The sequence below is a fragment of the Populus trichocarpa genome, chromosome 10, assembly GCF_000002775.5.
Source record: "Populus trichocarpa isolate Nisqually-1 chromosome 10, P.trichocarpa_v4.1, whole genome shotgun sequence".
Lineage (NCBI taxonomy): Eukaryota > Viridiplantae > Streptophyta > Magnoliopsida > Malpighiales > Salicaceae > Populus > Populus trichocarpa.
In genome coordinates this window covers 12501086-12524239 of record NC_037294.2, presented here as the reverse complement: position 1 = coordinate 12524239, position 23154 = coordinate 12501086, and the positions used below count along the sequence as shown (strand labels likewise).

Here is a 23154-nt window from a genome sequence, read left to right as displayed (position 1 = left end):
TGAAGGTTCATGTGCGTGTGAGCTGCAAAAACCAAGTGGGAGAGACGGAGATGGCATGGGAATCCATCTTTACAATAAAAGGGAAAAGAAGCAAGGGGGTAAAAAGACAACGTAAAGAATCTGATATCCAAGTGGAGACTGGAGTACTATTTCTCTTTTCTGTTTTTTTTTTTTTTTTTAAGAAAAAAAGTGGGGTGAGAACGAAATTTTAGGAATGAAATGAAATCACGAACACTTGATTCGAGTGTCTTTTTGGGGGGGCTGTCTTTGCTTTCTCTGTCGTTTTGTATGCTTTTCTCTCTCTCACACATCTTCTCTCTCTTTATTCATGCATTCATTGATATCAATGTACTGTGTAGCTGTTGTTGATTGAAAGACTTGGAAAGGGCCCAAAATTCAACATCAGAGTGCTTATTGCGTTATCTGCTTTTATTTTAATTTCTTCTGTCTCTGACTTATCTGTCTTTGCACCATCCTCTCCATTTCTTCGACTTCTGCTTTCCCACAAGTGCTTGCATCGCTCCCTCTCTCTTTATTCTCTTTTTATCTACTTTCATCTCACTCCATAAGTGGTAAAAACTAAAAAAAAAACTACTTTGATTACTCACACGGACTCTCTCTCTCTTTTCCCAAAACAGTAGTACTATGTCCTTGAAGCTCACTCGAGAATTTCAAGATACCATGTAAGGAACTTCAACCGCCTCCCTAATTATCACTGCATATTATTTCGTTTTTGTACTTCCTTCTTTCGGTTTTTGATTATTTCTTATCTTTTATCGTTTCTTTTGTGTTACTCTAATATCTTCTTTGTTTTTTGGGTATACTCTACATATGCTGATTCACCCTATCATTTAGTGTTTGTTTATGTTCTTCAAATGTACTGTTTTGTTAATGATTTTGGGTTTTATTGATGGCCTGCAGCTGAGTTCAATTTTCTGCTCTTTTTTTCTTAGAGTTGTTGATAATGAGGGCTTTTTGCATTTTTGCCTTTTCCTCTCCCTTGTTTTATAATTGATTTTGCACAGAATTGGAATGGTAATCTGAAATGCAATTTTCCCCCCAATAACTGAGGCAATTCCTGCTTCTTGCATGAGTGTAGAGCTTTCGTTCAGATTGAAACTGCATCAGACCATACAACTAAGAAATGTTTATCCTTCACTTTAACCATTATTTTCGACCTCTTCCAAAGGAGAAGGGGTTGTACGCGCATTCTTAATTTCTTAAAATGCTTTTCCTAAATGTAGGATTTCTTGGTTCTTAACTTAATTGGAATGCCCTTAAATGTAGCCTAGTCATTACATGTTTTGACATGGGGTGGTGTTGCAGTTCTATTTGTTTTAGGTATGGTATGTATTGATATAATGGAAGCCGGCCACTTTTATCTATTCACAAGTTGTGGATCAAGTTAAGAGCCATTTGACATGTCAATTGAAGTAATTTTCTTGAGATAAAAGTTTGAGGAACTACAGATGATCTGTAAAAAATGACGTAGTCTGGTTCTGGCAAAACATTAATTGAATGATGCCTCTGTTGTTTCGAAGAATTATATATGCATGATAGATAATGAAAATTCATGAATTTTGTGGGAGTTTTGGAGATCTGCAACTTTACCATGTGAGGTCAAGTCTGAATAGTTGTGAGATGCTCTGCAGTTCAGAGGTGCATGGTTTTTACTTTCCATCATTTCAAAGGTGTGATGCTACATGGAAAAGTCAATTGGGGAAATGGTTTTTTTACCTTAATTGCTCCCGTTTGAGTGAAAAAATAATAATCTAAAAGCTCCAACACAATGCTTTTTTATTGCAAAAACATTACAAAGTAGTCTAGCACAGACACATAAATACATGCATGTGAACTCTTATAACAGCGATATACATATCACAGACACTAGGAATTAGGAATAACTAACCAGTTCAAGTGTTTACGGGGAACAGGGAGCGTCTAGTGATTTGGTTAATGATTCGTTGGAACTGTGTGATGAAAAAGATCCTCAAAATAACTGATGTGAAATCAAAGCTAAAGTTGAGGTGCTTTGTGTGGGTCAAGCTTATTGGGAGTGAAATCAATCAAGCAAGTTCACAAGTGGCCGATGGACTTTCTAGAAATGAGGTTAAGATGTTGTCTTCATGGAAACAGCAACAAGGCCACAGAAATAGGAGATGATCCCTTTTTTCCATCAGATGCTGCTAACTAGTCGAGGAAATTTTCTTAGAAAATTGATGCACTCATTTAGAAAAGTTGAGGGAAGCTCGTATAGGATGATTCAATCACGTGTATTGTAGAGCTTGAGATATATTAGTGGGTGACCTGCATTCAAGGAGAACAAACCGTGGAATGAAGTCATTGATCTGAAAGTCAGTTTGGCTGAAGTTATAAAAAGGACGGGTTTACAAGGAAAGGATATATATAGGCTAAATATCAACCCTGGACATGACAGAAAGAAAAAGGAATTCCTTAGATGGTTTGGCATGAGTCAGTTGAAACATATTTGAACACTTCAAACTATATTATTTACCTCCTGATTGAGATTTCATCAGCTCTCCCCAGCTGGTGAAAATTTGGCCTAAATTTTTGAAGTCATGAGATGTTGGTTTGAATGGTTCCAAAGTTATGTTCCTCTCCTGGAATGAGAGCTTTTGAGATGATGAGATCAGCCTTTTCTCTCTGAATAAATAAATAAAAAGAATAAAAATAAAAAGTTAGCCTTTCCTGTGGTATCATTCTATTCATTAAGAATGGAAAAGAGAAAAAAGATTTTGGTTGGTTGAATTGTTTGGATCACCTTAACAGGGGCACGTTATGAACGATGTAATGATTGTTAATCTTTTTGAATTGTTCTGGAGTCTGGGGTGTGTTTAAGACATGCAGGGAACTTTGGACAGGATTAGAGTTGTCGTGCTGTGATGTGCTTTTAGACTATTTTGTTGTGCTTTCAAGCTAGCAAACAGGCACTATTCCTTAATTGCTTTAGTAGATATGGTATCGGGATAGAACGAAGCATATATATCTGTTCCAATGTTTACTCTTTAAATTCTCACTTCGAGGCAATTAATTGAATCATTGTAACTGCAGGTGAAGCATTATCCGGTTATCAGCAGTTTTTCTGTGGTAGTACATATTGGCCCAAGTACTTCACTATATCACCCAGTCATGATACCTCCAAAATCCAATTTGGATTTCGAAAATGATTCAGAAGTTAGTAGCCAAGTAGCATCCAACTTACCTATGCATGCACCGTCCCCCGATCCATCAAAGGAAAGCACCACCCCTTCTTCTTCTCTCACAGATCTCATTAAGATTCAAGAGAATCCAGTGCCTGTTTCCCTTGATTTATCACTCCATTTCAACTCCAGTGAAATTGAGTTGAAGGGAACAGGTGAGACTAGCAGTGAAGTGGCTGCCCATGCTCCAAACACAACCATCCCAAGAGTTTTCTCTTGCAATTACTGCCGCAGAAAGTTCTACAGCTCACAGGCACTTGGTGGTCACCAAAATGCACATAAGAGAGAGCGAACAATGGCAAAGCGAGCAATGCGTATGGGAATACTTTCAGATAGATATACTAGCTTGGCTTCTCTTCCACTTCATGGTTCTGCGTTTCGGTCTCTTGGGATCAAAGCCCATGCTGCGATGCACCAAAGTCTCATACAATCTCAAACGCCTGCTAATACAAGAGGTGGAGCTAGGTTTGGGCAAGGCTATTATGGAATGCCGATGTTCATGGAAGAAGATGATGTGGGTTCATATTGGCCTGGGAGTTTTAGGCAGGTTGATGAGGATGTTGGTGGTAACTCGGGATTAGAGTTTGCTCAAAGTCCAAATATGAATTTTGAAGCAAGGGCACCACCATCAAGGACAGATTCATCAGCACCTGATCTTACCTTGAAGCTCTGAATTCCATTTACTTCTTTGAATCTTATTTTTCTATTAGACATGCTACTCATAACAGTCTTCACTTTGTACAGTGAGATATGCATCAGCAATGGCTATGAGCTTTCTAATTTTCATTAGAACTTTGCTCTCTATCTCTTTATTGTTATCAATTTTTTCTTATTGTTGTGTCTTATTTTTCTATCAAACAAGCTACTCATAACAGTCTTCACTTTGTACAGTGAGATATGCATTGGAAATGGCTATGAGCTTTCTAATTAGAACTTCGCTCTCCATCTCTTTCTTGTTGTCAATTTTTCTTATTGTTGTAATTTTACAGCACTAACTATGTTGTTGGACTCCTTATATACGAGAAATATGGAACGCGGGATGTTGACATTTGATTCATTCAAAACTATATCTTTCAATCGATCTCAAGTCTGAGGTGCAAAGTTCTTGCAATATAATTAAATCACTGGTGTTTTTTCTTTATGGAATTACAGTGTCATCCTTCTTGTTCAATTTTTTCCCTGAATAAAGTTATGTATGGTGAAGTCGAATTTTATTTTGGTTTCTTGAAACACTTCAACTAATTATGCTGGTTTATGTTCAAATGGAAGCAAAATCATGGGTGCAGGTCATGCATTCCCATTACCTTAAGGGTCAGTCAATCACTGGTTGATTGCCATCCAGGGAGTGGGATCTCCCTACTTGCATTGCAATTCTAAATGCTTTCAGTTTCCTTCGTGATGGTTATACCTGGCGTGTTGGTGATGGGCACTGTATCTCCACACTACTTGGCATGATCACTGGGTTGGGGATGCTGTCTCGAAGCTTATGGTGCCAAATATCAATTTTCTGGATTATCATTTTTTATGGTTACTGACACTACTTAAAGCTCAAGAACCTGGGACACGTTCCGACTTCATACTTCACTTCCTGGTGATCAGGATTTTATATCTGCTGTTCCTTTAGCTAATCCTCTGCACCTAATAGAATAGTAGTAGAAAGCTGGGAGGAATTTCCTCAGGTTCCTACTCCGCGAAGTCTGGTTGCTAGTTGGTCATGAAGCTGCCTTGCCCACGTTCCATGGGCTCTAACTCGAAGGTTATTAATTTGGAAACTTTGCCGCAAAATTCAGATTCTTTCCAACCAACGAGCTTCGTTATCATAGGGAGCTCACGCCTGATTTCTTGGTGGAAAAGGATTTGAATCTCCAGTCCATCCTGTTCCTGATTGGCAAGAATCTGTTCTGATTAGTTATCCGAGTGGAGTGCCTGATTTCTTTAATGGTACCTGGGATTCATGGCTGCTGATGAAGGTTTTTCAACCCTCTTATTATGTGTAGCTAGAGATTGTAGGAGCATTTATTGTACCTGTTGGCTGGTTTGGTATGCTCGCAACAAATAGGTGATGATCCAAGTCGTTTCTGGTTTGGTGAATTGTTTTCACTTCGGTTTGGTATTGAGAATGCACGGGAGTCGGACTCTGGGAAATAAGGCATCATGCTTTAAGGGAGCTAGAAAGCGCCTAGGGTAATCAATGTGTGAATTTTCTGGCCAAGCTTGGAGAAGCAAGTCCAGATCGATGATTCTCGTATTTAGGTGACTCCACCTTCTGGGTTAATGCCTCAGCTGCAGTGGGGGGGCTGCTTGTGTCCAGTTTTTTAAGCTATCAACGTCGTCGTTACTAATTGTTCTTTGGCACAACAGTTAAATCTCAAGACTTGCGGCCTTGAAAAGGGGTAATTTAGAAAGTTTAAGCTTCTACTAACTAAGATTTTTATAGCTTATCTATAAGAACTAGTCAAATACCGTGCGTGCTCTGCTGTGTCCATGCAAAGTTAATTTTTAATGTAAAAAAATAATAATGAAGAAGCTGTGAACACATTTTTAATTTGTTATCATGAAAAATATAATTTATTATTGGAAAGTTTGTGCCTGTATTTAATAAAATAAATTAAAAACTATCTTATCTTGTAAAAAATTAAAAAATTACTAATACCAACTAAAAACTCAAACAAGAAGCTGAAAAATTAACATAAAAATATTTGATTGCCACAAGCTCTTAAATTTTATTTATTTAATTATTTCAAAAAAAATCATTTTCTAGTATAAATTTTTCTTCTCTTATTAATATATTTTTTGAACATTGTTTTTAGCTATATTGTTTACTGGGTAAAAACTAAAAATAATTAAAAAAAATCTAAAAAATTAATAATAAAAAATATCCTTTTAATAAAAACCTCTTTCTCTTGTTTTTTTTTCTTACTATTATTTTTTAAATAACAACTTAGTGGGTTTCAACCTTCGATAATAAATAAAGAAAAAAATAATGAAATGATAGTTTACGCTTACAAGTTAAAGAACTAAAATTAGTATTTATCATTCATCATATAAAATAAAAATATTAAAAAAATAATCGAGATATGCAGGAGGTAGTCTGGATATCAACATTAATAAAAAAAAATTAAAAAAAATCAATAAATCAACTTTCTAGACTATGGAGGACAACGAAATAGGCCGGCAAAGTGATCACAGCTTTTGAAATTCCTTTTCCGAGATATGCTTTTGCAGTTTCTTTCATCTTGGTCAGATGGAACGATTTTCATCTCCTTTGATCATCGAACCTCCTATCGATCAAACGCTAAGTTCAAAAAACTGTATTGCTTGGATTAGTCACAGCCTGACGTTTTGGTGAGTGCCCACAAGCAACTCTCCCTCTTGGGTAAAGGCAACAGCTGAAGGGGCTGTCCTAGGTTTTTCAGCATTTTCAATAACTTGAGGATTCTGTACACACAGATATGGAATGAATTAGAATTAAAGAGAAGAGATGCCATTCAAATATTCCCTTTCATACGGTCAACACATGAATTTGTGCCATCCCCAATCAAATACCAATAAAAAAAGCAAAACGAAAGAAATACAATGACCAAAACCTCAATAAGCTACCTGAAAGATCTGGACAAACCAATCCAATTTTGTCTGAAATTAGAAGGTTCCCACGGCGGCTTTCACATTATTAGTCAACTGCGCAACAAATAAAAACCATAACTCAGCCTTTTCACAACCCTAACCACAGCTCTCAAACAGCTTTTAACAACGCCATTTCTCCAGTCCTGTTGAGCAACAGGTTCATTATCAACATCTTTATTACCAACACAAAAAAAAATTGATCCTCCCCACACCGGCAACACATCCTCTCTCTATTTTCATCCTAATCTATGGATTTTGCACATGAGATTCAATTTTGGTGTTCTTCACATGGGTCTTCAGACTTGCTATTTGTAGTTGGGAGCGTTTTTACGGGTAGTGTTTCCAGTTTCTACCGTGTTTTTTAAAATTTAAAATAATATTTTATATTTTTAAATTAAAAATAAATTTTAAAAAATATTATTATAATATATTAAAAAAACATTTTTAAAAACAAGTTTTTGACAACATCATACAAGCTATTAAAGCATCCCAAAGAAAATAATAAATCAAAATAAAAAAAATATTAGTTGAAATAATATTTTTTTTCACTATTTTTATTTGATTTGTTATTTTAATATATATATATATATATATATATATATATATATATATTTATAAAATTATTCGGGTCACGTAACATTTATTATGAGTTTATAAGAATGGATTCGAGTTATTTATTTATTTTTAATTTATTTATTTATTTTTATAATTTAATATTAAATTGATTGAGAATTATATAAAATTTTTAAAAAATTATCAAATTAACCGATCAAATTAAGTTATTAAAATAATTATCTATTAACTAAAATATTTTTAAATAATTTTTTACCATTAAAACACACTTAACTAAAAAAAACAATATTCACACTATTAAAAAATATATCATCAATTTGACTTATCGGGGATGTTCCTGGAGCTGGGTTTTTTTTTCGGAGAGCAATCATCCTTGCTTTATCTCGATGAGCAAAAAATGGATGTCTATCATTGACCCACGTCTCCTAGTTTGAAAGAAGAGAGAGAGAGAAAATCCATAGTGCACTGTATACGTGTATATGGCTCCACAGTAAAAAACTCACGGGGAGTGTTTCGAAAAATAAAAATTCATTTATTTTTTATAAGAATTCTTCCATCTACTCGATTCTTGGAGCCTCTGTGGTAATTCATTTACGTACGGCTTTTAGTTTTTTTAAATTAAAAAAACTTGAAAATATATTAAAATAATATTTTTTTTATTTTTAACCAAGTATATTAAATAATGTTTTTTTTATAATAAAAAATCTAAAGAAATTTATTCCAACCATTCCCAAACGGTGCCGTGGAAAACGATTCTTTAAACGTGTTTGCTTTTCTCTGCCTATCCGAACTCGCTGACCAAGGGTACTAATCTTCCCTCTAGGTGTTTCTACCAAGAAAATCTTTCTGTTTTTTTATTTTTTATTTTTTCAGTCGTCCAAGAAAGACGCGTTTGGTGTCAATTTTTTTTTTATAGAATTTGTTATCATTTGATTAAACAGGACACGCTTACGGTTACAATGTTGTTGTTGCTGTTGTTGTCGAAGGAAACGGTGCTGAGTCACTCTGATTAAGGCATTGCTTATTTTTGTATTTAGATCCTTAGAAATGTGTTTGGTACATCAAACAAAAAAATTTCAAGTTATTATATTCTTAGTATTTTATAATGATTTTAATATATTAATGTTAAAAAAACAAAAAATTTAATAAAATATTTTAATAAATAACATTTTTAAAAAATTAATCTACATTAAAATACCGTACACATATTAAAAAAAAAAACTTGACATTTTGCTCAGCCTTTCAATCTTCAGTTCAAATGCTCGCGGTAGATAAACCTGGAGTTACTGTACTTCCACCTTTATCTATATTCATCGATATTCCACTTCTATTCCTATAATAATTTAAAAAATTTCAATGTTACTCTTGTAATTTTATAAAAGATTAAATTTTACCCTTTACATACTTTACGTTTTCCCATTTGCTATCAAATCCCTAAAAATGTTACAAGCCTTGTAGAAACATTTGTTCTTTTTTTCTTTCATTTGTTTGTCCAATAAGACTACACAGAATCTACCGAGTATAGAACTATGAGGCCAAGCTTGCTCGTGTGCTCTAAAAAAATACAAGAAAAAAAAAACTCGTACACAAAATTCAAAACATGGCTATTTAATTGTTGTGGGAAAAGTTGAGACTTTTTCAAAATTAAAATGGTGTTATTGAAAATTAAAATGAAACTCCGATGAAATTTTGTTTTTGTGTTTTAAAAAAAATTTAAATTTTTTTTAAAATGTTCTTATTTTTTTTACTTTAAATTAATATTTTTTAATGTTTTCGGATTATTTTGATGTATTGATGTGAAAAAAATTTTATTTTTTATTTTAATATATTTTTAAATAAAAAAATATTTTAAAAAACAATTGTCATTATACTGTCATTATACTCACAAACAGTAAAAAGATCCATAGGAACAGCAACAACAAAATCCTATCAAATGATTACCATTAAGATGCTAGATCACTGGAAACAAGGATCTAAACCCAGGAGATTCAAGATCTCAGTTTTATTATTTTTTTAAAAAAAATTTATGCATTTATACTTCTTTCTCTTTGGTAAACTGAGTGTTGGGATTACTATGTATATTAATATGTATTAGTCGCATGTTTGACAAGAAACAATGTTTGTAATAAAAACAGAAATAATATTATTTTTTTCACTCTTTTATCTGGTTGGATAAAACTTAAGCGTTGAAATTAAGCGTTAATAATCTCGAAACACCAACGTCATGGTGACCTCTCTAACCATTACTTTGGATTCCTCGAATCCACGTTCAAGTAGCTGGCCTGGCATGTGGCCCTAAGGTCCTAACCTCGGCTTGCCCAGCTTAACTCTCGTTTTCGAGTCCCCTGGCTCAGCACTAGCCCAAACTCAATCTTAACTCCAAACAATCCCCATGATCTCCTAATCTGCTAGTAAGATCTTGACCATAGAAATCTGTGGATCGAACTCTATCTTAAGTCCATCATACTAATTATATTATAACTTATAATGTGCTTCAAGATTTCCCTGTAATCTTCGCCAGGTTAATTTTTGATGTAGTCATTATTACAACTCTTAATGTAATGAGGAATACACTTGCCATCACCGTTATTATATTATAGCAATATACATTATTTACGTTTGAAGTAGAATTGCTGCCCTAACTTCAATGTTTTTTTTTTATATATATATTTAACGTAGGTGTCCGGGCCAGCTTGCGCGCACCTCGACTAATCCCACGGACCCTAAAGTTAACGACCATGTAAGTCTCCAGTGGCCATCATATGAGCAACCACATGGCTCGAACCTGAAACCACAGAGAGAACAAACCTCTTGATCCCAAATTTTTATCACTGGACCACCACCTAGATGGTTATAATTTTTTTTTTGATACAGCGAGCGGTGTTGTTTCGTTGTCTCGAAAGTGTTAAAAATTGCATCCCAAATAAAAAGGGGAAAGACTGCACCTTTCTAAGGTAACAAATAAATGATTTGTGGTCAAAAAGGCACACCAAAGTTCCAAGCAAAAAAAACGATATCGTAGCTTGTTTGATATTTTAGTGATAATTGTTTTTTTAAAAAAAATTTATTAAAAATATATTAAAAAATATATTTTTTTATTTTTTTAAAATTATTTTTGATATTAATATATTAGAACAATCTAAAAATATTTAAAAATATATTTTTAAAAGATAAAAATAATCAAGTGCTGCTTAGAAGATTGACCAGCAGCAACTTATTAATATAAAACAACAGTTTTAGATGACCGGTGAAATTAAATGAGAGAGAGAGAGCAACGACAAGGAGGCTTTAGGGGACAAGGGTCTCGAACAGCTAGATGACGCGTAAACCCCCACCTTTTCCGGTTCCGCCCCTGTCAATTACAGCTAAATTTTATTTCTGTCCCTGTGATTCATCAATATTTCGTTTCTACTCCTTTATAAATCTTTCCAATTTAGTTTCCAAAGAATTCTATCTTTACCCCTATCTGTTATTAGACCTACTTTTTTTTTTTTTTTGAGATATATGTTAATATTCATGGGAATTGGAAAGAATTGGAGAAAAATAAGAAAAGGTGAGTCTTTTAATAGTTGTCTAGCCATAAAGGGTAGAACTGAACCAATGTTTTCATAAGCATTGGAAGTAGATATGTAACATTTCAAGAAGCCACTGACAAGAATAACTCAAATTTTTAAGCTGGACGAGCTGTTCTTTTTTACTCATGAATCCATGCACAACGAGTCCTACTAACCTGTCTTATAATGAAATTTCAATAAATCACTGAGTTTCTTTGCCAATAATAAATCAATGGTCTCTTTGAGTTGGATAATTAGTTGATGTCTTCGTAATTTTATCTATTTTTCTTCATCAAGATGATTAATAGCTATATTTGATATTTAATAGGCCAATATGGTTTATGATTAATACCTATAAAAGATTTTATTTGAAGAAATTGAGAATTCTTAGTATTTGTTTAGAGAGAGAAAATACAATAATATTATAGAGAGAGAATACAATGATATTTTAAAAAGAGATTCTTTGAAAATATATACGAAATAGAGAATGAAGATTGTAAATCTTTGTTCTGAATATCTTATGGTGTATTTACAGCCTATGAATCTTGTTCTTTTGTAAATAGGATAAACTGCAATGTAATTTTACTTTTATGATATTTTGAGTTGTATCATAAATTATATTTCATTTATTTTATTTAGCTAAAAGATAGTGATATAGATGATTATAAAAAACTTTATTGCAACTAACGGGTCTTGATAGAGTATAAACTTATTTAATTAAGTCTATTTATTAAAAAATAATTCTTTTATAATTTTATATAAAAATATATAAAATTAATAATATTAGACTCAATCATCTTTTAGATGTAGTGACACACCTTCACTAAACATGTTCGTGTTTGAAAAAATTATACTCATAATTTTTTTTATAACAAGCTATTTTTTTTCCCAAAGACATACGTTCTGCTCAGTAATAAATTTTTTTAAAAATACTTCTTTTAGAGGAAGCACCCCTTTTTTTGACCTTTCTTTCTCCCCAGATATACATATAAAGATAAAGAAACAATAATAATTAGTACATAAAATCAAAGGTTGGAACAGAGAGAGATTCCTTCCTTAAAAAAATTGATGTTCTGTATTAAGAAAATTCAACATTCACGGCAATGATACAGACCGTCGGCCTAGAATAAAATATTCTATGTACCTTACATGGGATGTTACCGTTAATTAGGCTAAACTAACTCATTACAGCCATGAAACAGGGGAGGTGAACAACTTTCTTTTCTGGGGAAGCTCTCTCTCTCTCTAGTCCCTCTATGGAGAGAGAGAGCTACATTTTGTGTGTTTCTGGGCTAAGAAGCAGCACTGCAGCAGTGAATAGGAAACACGATTTGAGTATTTATCAGCAATTCGAGTAGTCAATAGTGAATACTGTATAGCCGTTTTGTGTAAAATGCTTTGAAAGTTTCAGCCGTTAAAGAAAAAACACAAACAAAACAAGGACAAATCAGAAAGCTTGGTTGTGTGATGCTGCAATGTAAGACTTTTCAGTTAATTGTACTAAAAAAATAAAACCCACCCAACTTGAACTGAGGCAATAACCTTCTCACCCCCTAGATTCCCTCATTTTTTCCATTATGCCCTTCCAGTCCACCATCAAAGCAAAGGTCTCAACTCTCTCTCCCCGTCTCTCTCCTACTCCTCCTTCTCCTCCTATTCTCTCTCCTCCCGTTAAAAGTCTGACCTTTGAAAACAAAACGAAGGCCATGTTTGGAGAGAAAGATCGTGTCTCTAATGGCGAGGCTGAGTCTGAGAGGTCTCTAAACCAAGGGAACCCAGGAGAGAAGATGAGTGGTTTCTCTCAAAAGGGAATTGATTTTCTCAGAGAATCAAAGATGGGTTTTGATGGGTTTGGCTTAAAACCCCAAGAACTTACTCTCAGCTACCTCTGTGAAAACAACCACAATAATCCGAAACTGGGTTTTTCACTCAAGGGAAAAGAAGTTATCTTTTCAGATAATTCAAACCAAGATGAGAAATGGGTTGAGAGGGATTTCTTGAATCTGAGTGAAACCAAATCTAATTCTTCCTCCAAGCGACAAGTTCCCCGTGAAGAAGATGAAGAAGTTGAAGAGAATTCCTCAAGAGACAAGAAACCAAAGCTAGAGAGTACTTTAAATCTTTCTCTAGCTTTGCCTGATGTGTCTCTCTCTCTAACTGCACCCAATGCATTGCAAAATGTTGATCCTTTGATTGAGCGAAATCGACATGAGTTTTTGGGTGCGGCGGCAGCAGCAGCAGCAACACTATCAAACAACAACACACAAACAACATGTTCTAATGATTTCACTGCCGCTTCACTTTCATATTCGTATTCACATCCGTTTTCACATAATCCTAGTTGTTCTATGACTCGCAATTCAACTGAGAATTACGAGTACTCTGTAGGGAGAGATGATCAAATTTGGTGTGGAGGGGAAGGGACTAATGGATCGGTTCATAGCCGGTTTAGGCCTATTGCAGACGGGATTGTTGCTCTGAACAATAACAATCATGGTGGTGGTGGTTCTGTGATGCAAGGTAATCGTGCAACGAATAAGGATTCGTGCAATAATAGTCTCTATAAGACTACCAGTTCTGATAATCTTTCATTTTTTCCATCTGAATTGCCGGCCAGGCCTCGCTTAGATGCTTATTCAGGTGATTCTAGGAGAAGGGATTCGGAGAATTTGAGAGGTTTGGAGAGTGGAGATGCAGAAGGTAGAGCAAAAAAGCTTTCTAGACCGGGGAGAATTCTTCGTCAGATTGTTTCTGAGACTATTCCTGTTATGGCTCAGATCATTCAAGAGGTAGCCGAAGAAACATTGGAATCCACCAAGGAGTACTTGAAGAATCTTATCGCCATGCCTGAAAAGAGAGACGAGTTAGTTGGCCTTCAAAACTGGCTTGAAAGAAGGTCTGATCTTACCAAGGAGACTCTCTTAAAGAGCCAAAAGGACCAGTTGGAAATTTTAGTTGCGGTCAAAATGGGGCATGGAAGTTTTGTTTCTGGGAAAGTTCGGCTTCCTACAAACGAGTTGGTGGAAATTTTCTTGTTTTTGAGGTGTAGGAATGTGAATTGCAAGAGCATATTGCCTGTGGATGATTGTGACTGTAAGTTTTGCTCAGGGAATAAGGGATTTTGCAGCTCATGTATGTGCCCTGTCTGTATGAATTTTGACTGTGCTAGCAATACTTGCAGTTGGGTTGGCTGTGACGTTTGCTCTCATTGGTGTCATGCTGCATGTGGCATACAAAAGAATCTCATTAGACCTGGTCCTAGCTTGAAGGGTCCATCAGGGACGAGTGAGATGCAATTTCACTGCATTGGATGCAATCATGCTTCGGAGATGTTCGGTTTTGTCAAGGATGTGTTTGTGTGCTGTGCAAAGGATTGGGGACTAGAAACACTGATAAAGGAGCTTGATTGTGTTGCGAAGATTTTCAAGGGAAGTCAGGATTTCAAAGGCAAGGAGTTAAATACCAAAGCTGAGGACTTGCTTTCCAAGCTTGAAAGAAAAATGATATCTTCTAAAGATGCCTGTATCGCCATTATTCAGTTCTTTACCTGTAAGTTTTCGAACTTTGAACTCCTGCTTTTTCTATGCAATATATGCGCTATTTCTTCTCATTAGTTAAATCGTTAGATGGTTGAACTATCCAAGTGAATTTGTTGGTGAAAATCTGAATTCTTCTGTCACAAGGCTGTCGTTTGAAGCCTGATAGAATTTCTAGAAGAAAAAAAAAGATTTCTCTGTATGGACAGAGCTTTGTTGATTAAAGTTTGCATGTTCTTTTCTGGTCACTGATGTCTTCTTTTAAGCTGTAACCTTTATCCTTTTTCTCCAAATAAATTTCCTTACATAAATAAATTAATCTGTTGGAGCTCAAATAAATGCCTACAAGGGTTGAGCTAAAGTTTATTGAAGGTGATGTGATAAGTTGTGCATAGGTCATTTTATATTTATCTGTGTGAATAATTCTGCTGGTTTCTTCACCCTAAACAATTCTTTTATAGTAACTATGTTGAGTGTTTGGCATGGCTTTTGATGGTTTTCTTCTAAGCTCTGAGCCTTTTGATGGTTTTCTTCTAAGCTCTGACTCTTAAAGACGGGACATGCCCAAAAACCTGAGGCCAAGGGCATAGAAGTTAAGATCATAAAAGACTCTAAAAGTGCAATTAAAACATATTGACTCTGAATAAGGAGTTAAAAGCTAGGGGTACAAAAAGGTTTTTCTATTTGTATATTTTTATGTTCAAGCTCAGATCAAGCCCAAGTCTGGCATGAGACATTATATCCGAGCTCAGCTCCAATAAATTTTAAGAAGGCTTTGTTTTGGTTTGAGATCCAATTGTTATGTAAAGAGGAGAAGCCTAAGCACACAGATAACTATGTCACACATGAAACTTGGTCTATTCATTATTGCAAGCCAAGCTTGAGTGCCAATCTGAAAATTGTGCTGCCTTTTTTTTTGGCTGCAACTGAACGAAGTTGTTTGGAGGTTTGATAAAATCTCTTTTAGGTTCATTTAATTTTATTATTGCTTATGCGCGAGCATAATTGGAGAGGGTTTATTTAACAAGATGAATTCAAACATGTTTGATTTCATTTTTGAAGAGCTCAATAGATTCATGTTTAGGCTTGTGAACACAGTCATTATTGGTGTAACATGTTCTTTAAGCCCTTTGATGGTGCTGTAAATTTGATAGTTTTATTTCTGATCAGTTGTGGCTGTATAATGGACCTGAGGTGTATATGATGGACTCTTGGGACTTGAGTTTGGTTATCTTGCATTAGAAAATCAATTTGAAGTGGTTGAGCTTGTTTGTAATCTTTTTTACAGAACGGTGTCCAATTCATCAGTCTGTTTACTTGATTATTTTAGATTTTTGTAGAAGACAATTTTAGATAATGCAGATAGAAACAAAGATGGTAAACAAAGATGGTAGATCTTTTTCGAAACCAATAGTGCAGACATGCCTGCCACCTGCACCACAGGTCATGACGAAAGGTTTCTGGAGAAGAATTTGATATTGGGGAAAATTTACAATGCTTTAGAGACACCGGGCTAAAGAGAGCTGAAGAAAAACAATCGATCAGTATGTTAAGGATTGCATTAGTTTGCCTATTAGTGAGAGTATTCAGGCTACAGTTGATAGACCACATAATCCTTCAAAATATCTTTGCATCAAATATATGTTGAAGGTTTTCTTGGTCCTTCCATACATATTACTATTAGCAAACAACTCTAGGGACAACATCAACTGCTCTTCCAACAGCTTTTTTTCCTTTATGAATTATCTAAATCTGTAATTTGTCTGAAACGTTTAGTTTGTAAAAACTTGATTTACAAAATGAATTATCTAAATCTGTAATTTGTCTGAAACGTTTAGTTTGTAAAAACTTGATTTACAAAATGGCCTAGGTTATTTCTTTAATGTAGGATGCCTGGTTTCTTATATCTGGGTGATTACATGCAATAGTTACCATCTAAAAGCGGATCAGTTCAAACACAAGCTCTCATTTCTTGAGCTTTGCAGTTTTGAGCAACGAAGGTCTAGGTCATGCAGTATGTGTGCTTATCCTTTCAAAAGTATGTAGTGGTAGAGAATTTTGGTTACAAGTAACTTGCCTAATAATATGCCTTCTGATGTGGGATTGGTGGCCATGTGTACTGCCTTTTTGATTGCTCTGAACCTCGATGGAGCAAGTCAAATGTTCATGTGATGTCCTGCACCTCGCTTGTGCTGATGTTGTTTCTCATAACCAGGAAATGTCATATCCTTGACTGCTTGCGCTGGACTGTAATATAAATGGGATTTTAGCATGTTTGTTCAATGTTTATTTCCTTATTGTATATGAAGGGGAAAAATCGAAGTAAAATCATTTTTTTAAAAAAAAAAAAAAGAGGAAAGAAAAGTCCCTTCTTTTACAGCATTAATCAACATTTGCTATCCCTAGATTGTGAACTTCAACTTCTTTAATTTTCATGGTTATTTATTTAATTATTTCTTCAGAAATTCAAATTGTATAATGTATCTTCCTTGGGGATTTTAGATGCAGATAATATGTCAGATTTTCCTGCTTCTGGTGTTTCTGCGAAGGAATTGATGCCAACAGAAGCTAGCCTTAGAAAAGATGCAGTCCCCATGCTGTCAGCACCTTCTCTTCCTCCAAAATATACCATTGACAACATGGGCTCTTCAAGTGGAAGACGTGATTCACTACCAAATGATCTACACCGGAATAACATCAAAGCTGCCCTCCTTGATGACCTAAAAATTGGAAGTGAGTTTAAGTTTGGGAAGTTACAGAAGAATGATGGATTTGATAGCTTAGAAAGCGTTGTGCGGATCAAAGAAGCAGAAGCAAGAATGTTCCAGAGCAAGGCAGATGAGGCACGGAGGGAGGCTGAAGGTTACAGGCAGATGATTCGGGCAAAGTCTGATAAGTTAGAAGAAGAATATGCAGAGAAGCTGGCAAAACTGAGTTTGCAAGAGACGGGAGAAAGACGAAGGAAGAAAATGGAAGAACTGAAGGCTTTGGAAAATACACATTGTGATTACTATAACATGAAGCAGAGAATGCAAGAAGAGATCGATGGTTTATTGGAGAGAATGGAAGCCACAAAGCAACAATGGGTGTAATCTATTCCTTTTTATTTATAATTTTGCTGACAGATGATGCTTAATAGTGTGCAATTGTCTTATATCTTTGCCATTTTGGGCCTGGAATGTTTGTCCTCCAAATGCAGAATGCACGACTTTCCTTCCTAGCCGTGAAACTGGGGAGCTTGAAAGCTCATTGCTTTAATATAAAAAGAAGGAACAGAAACAGCGAGATTTTATCTTATAGTATATTTCAGGTTGTTTGATACTGTTTGATATTCTTAGTGGCCGTCTAAAACTGGTAAATACATGGCAGGATCAGGCCTCAGAGGGCGACTGTTGTTTCTGCTTTTGACCCTGAACTCGATGGTATCCCTCCAATATAACTCATGAATTCAAGTCTTTGTCCATATCATTTGATTTACCAATATTTCGACTATTAAACTATAATTGTCAAATATATATTTTGGGAATATAGTTTTCAAAGATATTGTTAGCACTGGTTGATGCAGCTGTGAAGATTTGTACTCTAAAATGTATATATATATTATACGATTCTGCAGATAATATATGAAACGTATTTTATGTGACAAGACACGAATAGCACAATCGTATGATGCTGGGAGCCTTAAATATGGATGCCCAGAAAGGGATTATGATGCCGGCACCATTAATAAAAACCGGGCACTGCGGATTGCACCTTAAATACATGAACCATTGATTCGCTGGGGTGTCGATTTTTACTTTTGACATTAAAGATTTCATCGGTACCATAACCATTAAGCCTTAATTAATTGCTCAATTGACACCGGATATTAATCAAAAGAAGTGCTTCAAAGTTGGGAATCAATGGTGCAAGTCCACCCAACCCGCTCTTGTTAATGCGGTGGGGATCGTGATCGTGCATACATGGTCATGTATAATTATTGTCTCATAAAAATAAAATAAATAAAAGTAATACTCGTTGTTCAGTGAGGTTAGTGAGAAAGTTTGTTCTCTGTATTATTATTATTATTATTCAAGAACCTTTAAATAAATTAATTAGTTTTAATGTGTAAGAATTAAGTGGAATGCCTCGCTTTCAAAAAAAGAAAAAAAAGAAGATATGTTATAGCCCCACTTTTATTTGTAGTTAAAAGTTAAAACCCCATCATGGGTATGGAAAAAATCTAGTGCTTTTATTTGATGTTATTAATAATATCCTCGTGTAAGGACACACCACTCAGCCCAACACTGACCGCAAATAGATCTAGTTAAATTAATTATAAATTTTAGAGTTATTAAAAATTTATATAATTATTAATTTTATAATCTTAAAATTGATTGAGATGTGTATAAACTATCTTGAACATTCAAAATTAAAAATAAAAAAAAGAATCCAGTGAAATTGACGAGACTTTTTCCAGCAAACCCGTCTGGGCAGTGCATGTAGAGAGGAAAAATATGGCCAAGCCACCAAAGACGTGCCATGGCCTGTATGTGCCTCTTGCTGACATTTCTGCACCTGGGAACACAAATGAGAAGAACCCCGGCATCCGATATTGTGTTAGCCAGTGATCAGAACACTAAAAAAATCGATGATGCCGTTAATTAAACTAGCCTATAACACAGTAACATTTGGGATATTGTCCGAAAAAACAAACGGTTTTTCTTGTCCTAACAAGAAAGAAAGATTTACCTGTAAACCAGGTAAGCAGAAAGTGATCAGGCCAAGCCAGGAATGTAAACTAGCCATGTCTTGATCACCCACCTCATGCTTAAACCTGAAAGCTTTTATCTTGGTGTTTTTATAGTTTCTAAAAAAATTCAGTTTTCCCTTGACTGAATTTCTTCGTGTTTTTATCTTCTTGTTTGTATCTCACATTTTCCTCTCAGGTCCCCGTAAATGCTGACAACGTTTCTTAAAAAAAAAATTAGAAAGCTAAAGAAACTCTAAAAACCAAATTAAAAGGTAGGCTATTTAATGGTTAGGGGTAACATTGGAACGTTTTGAGGACAATAAGGATAACATTGAGAAATTTAAAAATAAAAGGATAGAAGTGGAAAAGCCGATGGAAGATGGTCCAGGTTCAAATGTTGTTGACTAATCCTGCAAAAGTTTCCTGGCTCTATTCAATTCTTCGCTTTGTCAATGGAATTTGAATTTATTAGGTTAACGGTTATGTGATCAAACAAGGCATCGTGCTGTCGAGACTTGAAAGACGAATTCGAGATAAAAGTTGGCCTCAACGGACGGGTGGGCCTAGGGTTAAAGAGATGTGTGTGTTCATTTCATTTACTTTTTTTTAAATTTAAATTTAGAGTCAGGGTTTAAAAAAATTATTAAATTATTTTAAGTATACCATATTAATGTGTGAAATATTTTTAAAATTATTCAACAAGATATTTAATTTTGAATATTGACATATATATAACCTAGTCTGAAAATAACCTCACAATAAATAAAATAAATAAAAGAAGTTGCTTTAAAAAATGCCTCTGTATGAAATTAATAAAATCGTTTAACTTGGAAATATAATTTCAATGTACATTTTTTATTCTCTATTTTAACTGATAAAAAAACATGTAATTAGTTAATGCACGTTATATTTATTATACTTCAAATACTATAATCATAAATTTATTTGAAGGAATTATAATTATAGTGCTTTTAAATTAAAAAATATTAAATATTTTTATTTATTATATTATAATAATTTATCTTATCACTCAGTTACGTGATTAGTCATCTCGTAATTATGCTAGTTAATTATTAGTATTAGTGTAGATCATGTTCTTACCTTAAAAAGAAATTATATATAAAAAATTGAGTATAATTTCAAATAAAAGTTCTTTGTGACCTCAGATCGAGAAGAGAAATAACATCATTTAAGAAATTATTTTTCAGTCCTTACAAATTAATAAATATATCTACACTTATGACGTTATAAATACTATTTTATTATTCTGTAAACTTAAAAATAATGTCTTGAAGAAGGCCCGAATGATTGGTGGGCCAGTTGAAGAAGAAAAGGAAAGTTAAATGGTAGGTTTCATCGTCAGCGTAGTTTGATGAAAGTTAGGAGCCCACGATAAAGGCACAGAAAGCCCAACAAGGGATTTTTAGTTTATTATAACTTGTCTGGAATGAAAGGAACATGCAGCTACCAATAGACATGGCCACGTGGCCCGAGATTCCGAAATTATTAATAAGAAAATATCAATACATTATAAGCAACCCCATCACTTGCTTGCTTTCAACGAATCAAGATATAAAATTTTAATATATTCATACCCACACACCGAAAAAAAAGATCACAAACCAATCACAAATCAAAAAATAAACGGTGAAAGACCAGAGAGGCAGAGTACAGAAAAGTCACACATAACGGGCAAGAGCAACCGAGAGATCAACGAATATGCCAAAGAGAAGGACAAAGAGTCCAGTGAAGTTAATCAAACGAGCCTCCCTGTGATTCTTTAGATTGAGGAATGTAGATTTCTCCATCAACCCAGTTAGGGCTGCACATATCGCCATGTATAACAGTGCCCTTCCCCCACTTACGTGCCATGGAAGCATACTTGCCCTTGTACTTGGCGCAGCTTTTGGAAACATGAACGCAGAGAAGCCCAGAACCCACTGCATGGCGACCCAAGTTCAATTATATAGCAGCAAGAGTCACAAATTTGCATAAGATAGATTTATTTGGTAAACAAGCTCACACATAAAGTTAGGCAAAATCACCTTTCTTGTGTTTGTGACAGATAGAAGGTCATATCTCTTATGTTTCTAACTTGGTTGGTTGACATCAAAATTACTGTCTTTAAATAAGCAGTTAAAAAAAGAGCTAAATTGCAGCGCTAAAAAGTATAAATACTTGAATATTGAACGTTTATGAGAAATCCACCCCTTCATTGACTCATCACAATATCCTAGCCATGAAATTACCTCAATGGTGTCTGGACGGTAATGATCCCAACGTCGAGGCTACTGGGATTTTTAAGAAAAAGTTATGTTCAATCCCTATATTTCTTAAAATCGCAATATGGTCCCTTTTTTATCAAACTAATTAATGTGTGCGAGTTATTGATTGCCGAGGCTACTTCATCGACATGTTGTCAGTTTTGGTGTCAATTGACAAAGTTTGAAACACAGAGGGTGAAAATGACCAATTTCCACATACACAGGGGGCAAATGGGATGGTTTTGCCTAAAATTTAATCAGTTCGAAGAAAGACAATGAAAGAATTCTTTCTCATCACTAGTTAAAGTTTATGGTTAAGCAGTGAGTTGTTCACGCACCTGCAAGCAAAATAAGCAGAAGGTGACTAAGCCAATCCATGAATGCAAGCTATAAACATCCTCGGCATGGATCATATCATGATACTTGAAAACAGCACATATGCCAACAATACCAAGACATAAGGCGATCAGATGAAGTATCATGTGGATAGATTTCTTTACGATCCCTCGCGATAATACTGTTTTGTATGCCATCATAGCTGCTCACAACGCCAACATATATTTATATAAGAAATTAGGAGGCTGTAAAAAGTCATTAAATGGACGAGACAGGAGAAAATTACTATATATGTGTACGTACGTTACGTAAGAATCCCAACAAGGCTTGAATTTTTATATCAACAATATTTATTTATTTTTTTGAGATTAATTGTTAATGGGTGCTTGAGAGTTTTGGATTTAAAATTATGCTGTCCCAAAAATGCACTAATAATGAAATAAATAAAATAGCCATTATTCCAACATCAAGTTGCAAATACTTGGAAGATTCTTACTTCTTGATGATTAGGAGTATTTTTGTGAAAAGTTAAAATATACATACCTTCACCAACAAGAAATATGAATCCACAGAACATAAAAAATGGATGAGCCTACAAACCAAAATTAATAACGTCATTATATTAAAAAAAAAAAAACACCAACAACAATTTAATTATAATTATATGACAATAACGAAACAAAGAGTGAGGAAATTTTATTTACATTGAAAACACGATCAGGATTGTCAGAATGATACTCGATACCCCCACGATAATGCAATAACCAAACCAGCATGAGAATGAAAGCCAAGATGCCAAACAAGTGTGCAACTACGGTTAGACGGGAGGCTGATTGCCTGTAAATAGCTCTGCCGGAATCCATCGTTGGATGGGAGGAAGGGTGTTGTGTGCCCAATTAAATACGTGTAGTGTTGATGAGTGCGTTCTTATAAATCTCTCTTAAAATATATAGTGGCATCCAGGGTTCTTGGGATTGCTTGTCTAGTTGGGTTTGGTATATTACTTAAGAAACTTTGTCACTTTTTTACACGAGAAGATGCTGGTTTGTCTTAAGGAAAGCATCATCAGTACAAAGAATGACAGCTCTAATTGTACCAGGGAAAAAAACTCGAAATAATTGATATGTCAATCTAGAGCATGATAAAATGGTTGCTCCTAGATGATTAATCCCTTGATTGTTTTGATGAACCTATTTATTAACATTTATAGTACTGTTAGGTAAAAGTTCATCAATTAGATTGTTTAATTAATTAATTATTACAAAGAAATTAATATATATATATATATATGGGATATTTGGGAGTGCCTTGTTT

General features: G+C 34.5%; 3 protein-coding genes and 1 long non-coding RNA gene across 4 annotated transcripts; 2 read left to right on the top strand and 2 right to left on the bottom strand.

The window, feature by feature from the left end:
* Positions 1-272: 272 nt before the first annotated feature.
* LOC7459094 (zinc finger protein 4) lies at positions 273-4154 on the top strand. Its single transcript, XM_002315808.4, has 2 exons — positions 273-683; positions 3073-4154. Exon 2 carries the CDS (start codon positions 3151-3153, stop codon positions 3892-3894), a length of 744 nt encoding a protein of 247 aa, XP_002315844.1. The 5' UTR covers positions 273-683; positions 3073-3150; the 3' UTR covers positions 3895-4154.
* A 2076-nt stretch (positions 4155-6230) lies between these two features.
* LOC112328759 (uncharacterized) lies at positions 6231-7267 on the bottom strand. The gene is made up of 2 exons (XR_002983907.2): positions 6822-7267; positions 6231-6659 (listed from the first exon to the last, which is right to left on the bottom strand). It is a non-coding gene; the product is annotated as an uncharacterized LOC112328759 (long non-coding RNA).
* A 4945-nt stretch (positions 7268-12212) lies between these two features.
* Positions 12213-17810, top strand: LOC7462654 (protein OBERON 3). The gene is made up of 2 exons (XM_024610207.2): positions 12213-14521; positions 17011-17810. The coding sequence occupies exons 1-2, from the start codon at positions 12550-12552 to the stop codon at positions 17598-17600; spliced, it is 2562 nt and encodes an 853-aa protein (XP_024465975.2). The 5' UTR covers positions 12213-12549; the 3' UTR covers positions 17601-17810.
* Positions 17811-20705: 2895 nt separating this feature from the next.
* LOC7459093 (probable transmembrane ascorbate ferrireductase 3) lies at positions 20706-22770 on the bottom strand. The gene is made up of 4 exons (XM_002314726.4): positions 22545-22770; positions 22384-22432; positions 21843-22042; positions 20706-21180 (listed from the first exon to the last, which is right to left on the bottom strand). The coding sequence occupies exons 1-4, from the start codon at positions 22701-22703 to the stop codon at positions 20920-20922; spliced, it is 669 nt and encodes a 222-aa protein (XP_002314762.1). The 5' UTR covers positions 22704-22770; the 3' UTR covers positions 20706-20919.
* Between the last annotated feature and the right edge of the window lie 384 nt (positions 22771-23154).